Source organism: Saimiri boliviensis, chromosome 4 (genome assembly GCF_048565385.1).
Source record: "Saimiri boliviensis isolate mSaiBol1 chromosome 4, mSaiBol1.pri, whole genome shotgun sequence".
NCBI lineage: Eukaryota > Metazoa > Chordata > Mammalia > Primates > Cebidae > Saimiri > Saimiri boliviensis.
In genome coordinates, this window is record NC_133452.1 from 143426126 (window position 1) to 143437303 (window position 11178).

The 11178-nt window shown below is 38.0% G+C and overlaps 1 protein-coding gene across 5 annotated transcripts in view; it reads left to right on the top strand.

The window, feature by feature from the left end:
• CDYL (chromodomain Y like) overlaps positions 1–5014 on the top strand; it is a 180166-nt gene extending 175152 nt beyond the window's left edge. For all 5 annotated transcript variants that reach the window (XM_074398402.1, XM_074398401.1, XM_074398399.1 and 2 more), the window contains exon 7: positions 648–5014. In XM_074398402.1, coding sequence (XP_074254503.1) covers positions 648–806 — 159 coding nt within the window. In that variant the 3' untranslated portion in view covers positions 807–5014. The remainder of the gene's footprint in view (positions 1–647) is intronic.
• Positions 5015–11178: the final 6164 nt, after the last annotated feature.

Here is an 11178-nt window from a genome sequence, read left to right on the forward strand (position 1 = left end):
AGAATCATGTGAACCTGGGAGGTGGAGGTTGCAGCGAGCCAAGATCGCACCACCGTTCTCCAGCCTGTGCAACATAGTAAGACCCTCTCAAAAAAAAAAAAAAAAAAAAATTAAGCAAATAAATGTTTTTTAAATGCTGAATAATAGTCTTCTAACAGAATTTCATTTGTCAAATTACAGTATGTGAAATGTTTAATATTAACTGACACAACTCTCATCTGAACTGTCTTAGGCAGACAAGCAACCCTCATTATGAAAATTACATTTTGTTTAGAAAATCCCCTCATCAGGCACCCTCAGAGCTTTCACTGGGCATCAGCAGAGCAGATGTCCAGTTCGGGGGTCCACGCCAGCATGTGGCAGTGGCATGAGGCCGAGGCTGGGTCAGGGCCGGGTGCCAACAGCCCAGCTCTCCTTTGAAATAGCTTAACAGCCGTTTTGAAGTTAGGAATGTATTCAGTGTCTGTCTAGTGGGGAATGTGCTTTATACATGTATTAGGCCTGACACATATTGTGAGAAAATGTCTCATAACCTTTTCAACAGGTGACTGCTGGAACTGGATGATTGCCTCCACCTGTGGAGGCACGTGGGGACCTGTGTCTGCCAGCATGCACCCTGCTCACTAGCTGCTTGTTTTCCGGTGCAGGTGCTGGAGGAGTCCAAAGCCCTTGTGCGCTGCAACATGAGGCTGGAGCTGGAGCAGGCCAACGAGAGGGAGTGTGAGGTGCTGAAGAAAATCTGGGGTTCGGCGCAAGGGATGGACTCCATGTTAAAGTACTTGCAGAGGAAAATTGATGAGTTCTGAGTGTCGGGTTGCCCACCAGTGACACCAGGATCCGGCTGAGCACAAGAACACCACTGGCTCCAGTTGCCCTGATCCATTCTCACAGCCAGAAACAAGCTCACTCGTAGCTCACGCTTGGAAGCAGGACTGGGAACATCCACGCTATTTATTATCGGGGAGTTTTAAAAGTACTGTAACTTTAAAATAAATAACTACAAAGCTTCTTTATCCAAACGTCATTATTTTATACTTATATACACGCAAGTGTAAAAGTATAAAGGTGAGCACTAGACTGCTCTTAGAAGCTCTCATTTGTGTTTTCTTTGGCTAGTACTGTATAAAAAGCAGAATTGTGTTTCATTGGTTTGGGGTGACAGAAAGGTCTGGAATGATGTTGGTTTTCCTCATTTCTTCCTTCTGGAACACAAAATCTAAAGGGGTCATTAGCCAGCCTCACCTCCGCTGCCCCACAGAGAGACAGAGTGATCTGAGGCACTGGCTTTTTTTCCAAGAAGGTACAGATACCTCAGATTTGGGAAACTCTAAATCAAAAGACGTACTTCTAGGATAAATACTTCTGATGAAAAATCCACCAAGGAGCATACCCCCAAACCAGACATATGCTTAGGATTCATGCTGAGATACCAGTTGGTTTCCCCATCTTCTTTAAATACGTCCAGTTCTTACCCAGTTAACATGAAGAAACCACTGTCTCTAGAAGAAAGCTTGTTTTGCAGTATTAGTGAATCACTGAATAGCTTAAGTATGACTATCTAAGTTATAAGTTAGTCTTTAGCGGGTTTTAAATAGTTTTTCTGACCCTTTTGAAAAATAACTACATAAAGTGCTTCTTGTTGCTGGGTGAGAAATACTACTTTATAGACAGTTCTGGTTTTCTATCCGCAGATATGATTGATGTATTACACCAAAATAAAGTATTTTTATGTTTATAAAGTGTAATTTTTAGATTCACTTAGAATATATTTAATAAGTTAAAATTATTTTGGCACACTATTAAATGCAAAAACTCCTTTCAAAACAAAGAAGAACTACCTTATATTCAACATTTAATGTTCTTGGTCTCTGCTTTGATGTCTATACAATAAACTGAGTTCCGTATGGTGTCCAAGAGTGCCCTGTGTGGACAGACAGGTGCATTCCTTCAGGAGTGGGTACTGATTCCAGACTACAGATGCCTATTATTACTTAGGCTTCTGAGCTTGCAATCATATTGAATGTATGAAGAGCGAAATAAAATCAAATCCTTATTTTTGTACAGTTTTGAAGTTTATACTTAGAACTGACCACCTCCCCAGCCACGTGGAGAGCTGTACAGTGTGTAAATCTGCCTTTATCTTGGATTGATTGGTACAGTATTTTTGCATCTGTGGGACCTACCTTTTCGTTCAGTAGTTTGAACTATATATAAACTGTACAATCTGTAAAGTTTTTATAGAATAAATATTCAGCTGTGAAAACTGGTTAAATAAAACTAATATTTCTTAACACAGTTGAAATGTTTCTCTGGTTCTTGTGAGGTTTCATTTCTCATGGGGTGTTTTCTCTTTTTTTCTTTCTGTGAAATATACATACGTGTGTAAAGCACCTGTACAGTTTGATGGAATGAACACCTCTGTGACTATCACCTAGGTAGGACCTAGAATATGACAAGTATCCTCCCTGGTCACCTTCACCTAAGTGACCATTTCCTGAATTTGTGTCAGGCATCTACTTCTCCTTCAAAGAACTTATTCCTAAAACAAATTACTTTTAGTTCTACATGTTTTTAACCTTTATATCGTGTCACAATAAGCTTCTGTGACTGACTGACTTCATTCCGTGTTATATTTTCTCTTACATAGAGTTGTAACTTACCCTCCTCTACCCAAACCTGAAATGTGGCTGTTACCACTCCTGTTGTACAGACAAGGAACCTGAAGAATTAAGCATTTGCCCAAGGTCACGTAAGTAATTTGGTTAGGAGCAGCACCAGGCTTTTATCCGAGGTTGATGGGGCCAAGCACGTGTTCTGGCAACGACACCAAGATGCCAATGTTGTAGAATTTACAAATAAAGAACTAACTCAAAATCTCCAAAGTTGTGTGTTTCCATCATCCGAGACTTTGCATCCTCTGGGCCTTGTGAGCCACCTCCCATTTTTCAGAAGCAACCCTTCCACTTTTCAGCTTCTTGCAGAAGAACTGAGCCCAACTAGAAGTAGCACTGGCAACAACAGTGAAATTCTTGTTTTGTGCCTGGTGTGGGTGAGCAGAAAAAGAAATGTGACTGCTCAGATTGGTGCAAGTCTCGGTCCAACTTTCGAGGAGAATTTTTAAAATATAAAATATTTTAAATTTAAAAAAAATATTTAAAAGCCTGTCAAATATAAAAATCCCGGACCCAGCAACTGCATCTATAAGGATTCATCTTAAGGAATGAGTGGTTATAGGAAATACGACAATAAAGATATGTATGCAATTTAAGTTCATCTCAGGATTGTTCCTGATAGTGAAACGGAAACTGCGTTCATGTTCATCAGTAGAGTTTTGGTTAAATAATTATGCAACACCATCACAGTGCACATCTATTGAAAAAGAATGTTGATGAAATCTTAGGTTTAAAAAACTGCTTCAAAAAGCTTTAAAGGATGTGCATGAAAAACATCATATATATCAAGTTCTCTCCCCTGGAGCTTTCCAGTTGCTGGGCTTAAGAATGCACGGCCCCTCAAAGCCAAATTCAGGAGCCTGTCACCTTTGAGAGCTAGAGACAGGCACAACACTCAGGTGGCCTTGCTTCCTCTGCCATGAGGGTAACAGTGACGATGGCACTTGTACTGCAGTGTAGACCAGGCTCACTTCGAAACACTTGATTTCCATCTGCTCATTCAGTTTTTTGAGATTACTTATTTACTCTAGGGTCAAGGCTAATCTTATCAGGGAATTCTGATGGTCTCCAAGCTTTCTGCATCTGGAAGAACTGGGCCAGCTCACCAAGCTCTCTCCATACTAGCATTCAAAAATAAATACCTTCACTATTTGGCAACAGGGAAAAGGCTGACTGTATCACAGGAAACCTCTCCCTCTTCCCTAGGGACCATTCTGACAGCATCTCAAGAAGCAAATGAATGTCTGTGTTGGTGAAAATGACACTGAATGATTTCAACACTGGTTTAAAACTTACTTTTTTTTAGCAGGATAAAGTACTAGCATTTCAAATTTTAAAACCTGTTTTATGATCTTAAAAAGTCATAAGCACCTAAATGACTAATAGTTTAATTACAGGCATTAGTAAGAATAAAAGCTAAGATCTAATGGGTTTAACATTAATTCTTATTTTCTTAAATTTTATATGCTAAAACTGGGCAAGTTATATACATATGTACATATATCACCTATATGAAATATAGGACAACTAGGCAGAGGATCAACAAGGAAACAGATGACTTGAACAACATTTTAAACCATCTAGACCTAACACACCTATACAACCTTCATCCAACAACAGCAGAATACCTATTATTCTCAAGTGCACATGGGACGTACTCCAGGATAGATCAATAAAACTCCAGGATAGATCAATAAAAAATAGGGCAATAAAACAAGTCTTATAAATCTAAAATGATTAAAATCATACAAAGTATGTCCTCCAACCATAATGCAATGCAATGAGATATCAGTAGCAAATGTGGAGAATTCAAAGATACATGGAAATTAAACAACATTCCTAAATAAATCAGTTGAAAAAGAAACCACAGGAGATACTAGAAAATACTTTGAGATGAATGAAGATGGAACAAAATTTACATAATAAATTATAAAACATCTATATTAGAAAAGCATAAAGATGCCAAATCAATAACCTAATCTTCTACCTTAAGAAACTAGAGGGCTGGGTGCAGTGGCTCATGCCTGTTATCCCAACACTTTGGGAGCCCAAGGCAGGCAGATCACGAGGTCAGGAGCTCAAGACCATCCTGGCCAACACGGTGAAACCCCATCTCTACTATAATACAAAACATTAGCTAGGCATGGTGGTGGCTGTCTGAAGTCTCAGCTACTCAGGATGCTGAGGCAGGGGAATCACTTGAAACTGGGAGGCAGAGATTGCAGTGAGCCAAGATCACACCAGTGCACTCCAGCCTGGTGACATAGGGAGACTCCATCTCAAAAAACAACAACAACAACAAAAAAAAAAAAAAAAAAAAAAAAAAAACTATAAATAAAGAACAGCTAACTAAACCTATAGCAAGTAGAAGGAAAGAAATGAAGATTAGAGCAGGAATAAGTGAAATGAAGTATAGAAAAACAGAAAAAAAACTATGAAACCTAAAGTCGTTTCTTCGAAAAGATGAACAAAATTGGCAAATTCTAGTTAGACTAAGAAAATAAGAGAGAATATTCAAATCATGAAAATCAGAAATGAAAAGGGGGACACTACTACCAACCTTACAGAAATAAAAACTGTAAGAGAATGCTATGACTCATTGTATGCCAACAAATTAGATTAGATAAATGAAATGGACAAATTCCTAGAAAGACACTATTGAAATTGACTCAATAAGAAAGAAAAAACTGAAATAGACAGAAAGATTGAATCTGCTGTCAAAAAACTTTCTACGAAGAAAAACCAAACACCAGATGACTTCACTTACAAATTCTGTCAAATGTTAAAAAAGGAATCAATGCCAAACCTTCACAAACTCTTTCAAAAAATAAGAGGGAATGCTTCCTTACCTCTATAAGGATGCTGTTGCCCTAATACCAAAACTAGACAAAGACATCACAAGAAAACTATAGACTATATGGACTATATATTTATGTTGACATTTCTTAATATATGTGCATATATTCCCAATGAAATAATCTGACACCATATAAAGCTTGTATGTACACCATTACCAAGTGGGATTTATCCCACGAATGCAAGGTTGATTCAACGTAAATCAACAAAAATTTATGAACATAATATACCATATTAATAAAAGATAAAACCATATATCTCAATTTAGGAAAAGTGACAAAATCCAACAGCCATTACAATGAAAACTCTTAAAACTAGGAATAGAAGAATCCTCAACCTGATAAAAGGCAGTTATTAAAAACCCACAGATAACATTATACTTAATGGTGAGACTAAAAGCTTTTACATTAAAATCAGGAACAAGACAAAAATGTTTGCTATAACCACTGATTTGTTGAGGAAAAGGTAAAACTATTTGCAGATAGCATGATTTTATATATAGAAAATGCTAAAGAAGCCACAAAAAATTATTAAAACTAGTAAGTTCAGTAAGGTTGCAGGGTATAAGATCAATATACAAAAATTATTTCCATTTGTAAACACAATAAATCATTTGAAAATGAAATTAAGAAAACAATTCCTTTTAAAATCAATACAGTATAAAATATTTAGGAATAACTTAACCAGAGAAGTGCAAGTTGGCCAGGTGCTGTGGCTCACACCTGTAATCCAGCACTTTGGGAAGCCAAGGAGGGCAGATCACCCTGAGGTCAGGAGTTCGAGACCAGCCTGGCCAACATGGAGAAACCCCATCTCTACTAAAAATTACCAAAAATAGCCAGACATGGTGGCACATGCCTGTAATCCTGGCTACTCAGTAGGCTGAGGCAGAAGAATCACTTGAACCCGGGAGGTGGAGGTTGCAGTGAGCCAAGATCATGCCACTGCACTCCAGCTTGGGTGACAGAGCAAGATATCATCTCAAAAAAAAAAAAAAAAAAAAGTCTTGCACACTAAAAACTACAAAACATTGCTAGAAGAAATTAAGACAAATAAATGAAAATATACTTACAAATTGGAAGACAACATTTTTAAGCTGGTGAAACTAAATTTACAAATTCATTGAAATCCCTATCAAGTTTCAATTGCCATTTTGGGAAAGTGGACAAGCTGGTCTTAAAATTCATATGGAACTGGAAGAGGCCCAGAATAGCCTAAACAAACTTGAAAGTGAAGAGCAACGTTGCTCTTTCTGGTTTCAACTACAAAGCTACAAGAAAATCATGATAATATGGTACTGGCATAAGGTTAGATGTAGAGATCAATGAAACGGAATTAAGAGTCCAGAAATAAACCCATACATCTATAGTCCACTGATTTTCAACAAGAGTGCCAAGACTATTCAATGGAGAAAAAATAGTCTTTTCCACAAGTGATACTGGAACAACTGGATGTCCCCATGCAAAAGAGTGAAGTTGGATACTTATTTCATACCATATGCAAAAATAAAGTGGATCAAAAACCTAAATGTAAACATAAAATTCTTAGAAGAAAACAGGTGTACATCTTTATGATCTTGGATTAGGCAACAATTTATTAGATATGGTATTTTTTCACTCAAAATATTAATAGATACATTCAATAAAAATTGACTAAATTCTTGTGTGAAAGACAAACACTTTCAGGCTGTACCCAAAATATATTGACCTAGATATACATATATGCTGTTGGCAAATTAAAAAAACACACATCTGAAACTGAAAAGTTGAAAGAAAAAAGGTAGAAAATATATACTATTCAAATGATAACCAAACAAAAACTGGTGTAGCTATACTAATATCGAAATATCTATTAAAGCAAAAAGCATGCTCGATCATAAAAAGACAACCCAATTTTTTAAATGGGCAAAGGATCTGAATAAACATAACCACATGAAAAGATGCGTGGGCCAGTCACAGTGGCTCAAGTATGTAATTCCAGCTTTTTGAGAGACCAAGGTGGGAGGATTGCTTGAGGCCAGGAGTTTAAGACCAGCCTGGGCAATGTGGCAAATCTCTGTCTCTACAAAAAATTACAAAATTAGCCAGGTGTGGTCGCATGCACCTGAAATCACAACTACTAAGGAGGCTGGGGTGGGAGAATCGCTTGAGCCCAGCAGACAGAGGTTTCAGTGAGCTGCAGTTGCACCACTGTACTCCAATCTGGGTAACAGAGCAAGACCCTGTCTCAAAAAAAAAGAAAAGAAAAAGAAAAAAATGCTCAATGTCATTAGTCCCTAGGGAAATGGAAATCAAACTACAATATCACTTTATTCCACTAGAATGACTGTAATAAGAAAATGCTAAAAACTGAACTAAGTTCAGTTATAACAATTGTTGATGAAAATGTGAAAGAAATTGAAATCCTCCCACGTTGGCTGGTGAAATGTGAATCGGTACAGCCAGAGTAGAAAACAGCTTGACAGTTCCTCAAACTGTCATAAGGTTGAAGTTAAACTTCTTGAGGAAATCTTATACTGTAACCTTGCAATTCCACTTCTAGTTATATATCCAAGAGAATTAAAGACAGTGCTCAAATATGTATGTGAATGTTCGTTAACATCTTTATTTTTTATAGCCACCAAATATTCACCAACTGGAGAAAGGATGAACAATGAATTGGTATATCCAGTGGAATGTTATTTGGCAATAAAGATTAATGAATGAAATACTGATACACGCTACAGTATGGTTCAACCATGAAAACATTACACTAAGTGAAAGAAGCCAGACCCAAAAGGCCACATATTGTATGATTCCATTTATATAAAGTGCCAAGGATTGGTAAATCCATAGAAACAGAAAATAGATTTGTGGTTGCCAGGATCTAGCGGTGACATGGAGCAATTGGAGTGGGGAGTGACGGGTACAGGTTTTTATTTGGGGGGGTATGAAAATGTTCTGGAATTAAATAGTGGTAATGTTTGCACAACCTTGTAAATATCCTTTAAAAATTGAATTGTATGCTTTCACATGTTTAATTTTATGTCATTTCAATTATATCTCAATTTTTTAAAAAAATGTGTGCATATTATATATATAATCCTTTAAACTAACATAAGGAGACTATGAAAAAATACTTAACTGATCCAAAGTATGCAAAAAAGCTGTGAAAAAGGAACATAGGCTGGCAGGACAAATAATAACACATAGCAAGGATGGTATATTGTATTCAAAATATTAGTAAATACATTAAAATAGACGAAATTGTTGTGTGAAAGCCAAATATTTTCAGGCTATATTTTAAAAAATTGACCTAAATATACATATATACTGTTGACCAGAAAAAGAAAACACACTGGAAACTGAAAAGTTGAAAGTAAAAAGGTAGAAAATGTATATTGAGCAAACAATAACCAAATAACGGTGTAGCTATGCAAATATCGAAATATCTGTTAAAGCAAAGACCATGGTAGGAAAAAGTTACTGCATAATGACAGTGGACTAAGTTCTGTTGAAAGATATATAGTTCCAAATTTGTGTGCACCTCATCAAAAAAGAAGGAGGAGGAAGAGAAGAAAGAAGAGGGAAGGAAGAAAGAAGAAGAAGACTAAGAAGAAGAAGGAGGAGGAGGAAAAGAAAAAGGAGGAGGAGAAGAAGAAGGAGGAGGAGGAGAAGAAGAAAAGATGAAGGAGGAGGAGGAGAACAGAAGAAGAAGAGGAAAGAAGAAGAAGAAAGCAGAAGGAAGAAGAAGAAGAAGAGGAAGAGGAAGAGGAAGAGGAAGAAGAAGAAGAAGAAGAAGAAGAAGAAGAAGAAGAAGAAGAAGAAGAAGAAGAAGAAGAAGAAGAAGAAGAAGAAGAATGAGGAGGAGGAGGAGGAGGAGGAGGAGGAGAAAGCAGGAGGAGGAGGAAGAAGGGGAAAGGGAGAAGAAGAAAGAGTGTGGTCAGCAGCTTCTAAACTGGCTTCCAGTGATCCCCACCTCCTGCTCTTCACATCCTTGTATGATGTGGAGCTAAACCTGGTGTCTTGCTTCTAACAAACAGAATGTGGCAAAAGCAGTGAGTTGTCACTTCTGAAATCTGGCTGTAAAAGACTGTGACTTCCGGCTGATGCACAAAGTTTCTCTTTCTGCCTCCTCTGGCTTGCTTATGATGAGGGAGGCCAGCTGCCATGCTGGGAGAGGCCCACAACCAAGGGACCAAAGGCGACCCCCTACCAACATCCAGTGAGGAGCTGAGGCCCTCGGTGTAACAACCCACAAGCCTCTCAGTCCTGCCAGTGCCCACAGGAGTGGGCTTGGGAGAGAATCCTTTCTCAGTCCAGCCTGGTTCCTTCTTGAACTGCAGCCTTGGAGAGGCCTCCAGATAGAGGATCCAGGTAAGCTACATCTGGATTTTTGTTCCAGAAAGTGTGAGTTTGGGGGTAATTTGCTATTACAATAGACAACTAATACACCCAGGGTGGTCATTCTCACAGCTCACTTTTTATAAATACACAAATAGATATAGAGAGAGATATAAATAGATAGAGATATAAATACAAAATAGATATTGATATAGATGGGGTCTCAGATAAAATTTTCATCTTTTTGTTTTGTTTTGAGACAGATTCTCGCTCTGTTGCCCAGGTTGGAGTGCAGTGACATGATCTCAGCTCGCTGCAACCTCCACCTCTTGGGTTCAAGCGATTCTCCTGACTCAGCCTCCTGAGTAGCTGGGACTATAGGCACCTGCCACCACGCCTGGCTAATTTTTTGCATTTTTAGTAGAAACGGGGTGTCACCATGTTGGCCAGGATGATCTCCTTCTCCTGACCTCATGATCCATCTGCCTCAACCTCCCAAAGTGCTGGGATTACAGGCGTGAGCCACTGTGTCTGGCCCAAAATTTTCATCTTAACATTCTGTAACAGCTTGCTAAAATAGTCTATTCTCTGCATTTAAATTCCCCTTTATGTGGGATTGAATGTACAAATAATCTTATGCCCATACTATATAACTCTGTAAAAGAACATGTAGCAATGATAATGATGAATATTTATTACTGTCTTAGATGAGAAGTACAATCAGCTCTATTTTTCAGATGAGAACTCTGAGACCAAAAGAGGCTATGTAATTTTCCTCGGGTCACCCCTAGTAAGAGCTGGAACAGAGATTTCATAGCAACCAAACCACACCCCAGAACAGCATTCTCTCCTTTTTCATCCTTCGGGCACTAGAGACCGCAGGGTAATGGTGTGTCATGAGCTCTTGGGCTTTCTCTTTCTATGACAATAAGTAAATGTGACATTTCTTGCCCCTTGAATTTTAGAAGCAATTTGTAGACTTTTTATATGTATGTTATTATAGGTATTCTTCCTAGCCAATCTGTCACTGTTAAGCTCCTAGGTGAAATAAAATTAAGTGAGTGTTTAGACAAAGCATTGGTATATAAACTTTTGCTACTCACTGTCTTAAACTCAGGAATGCAATTCATTTGGAATATGTGCCATCACTCCTGATTGAAGCCTGATGCCTGATGCTGTTTATCCCCAGTAGGAACTTCTTAGTGATTTCCATGGTGAGGGGCAGTTTTGGCACAGAAAAGACACCCAGCATTTTGTTTGATCATCACTACCTACCTCTAGTGGGTGTGATTATGAGAAACTTTTACTTTCCAAATAAATTGGGGGAA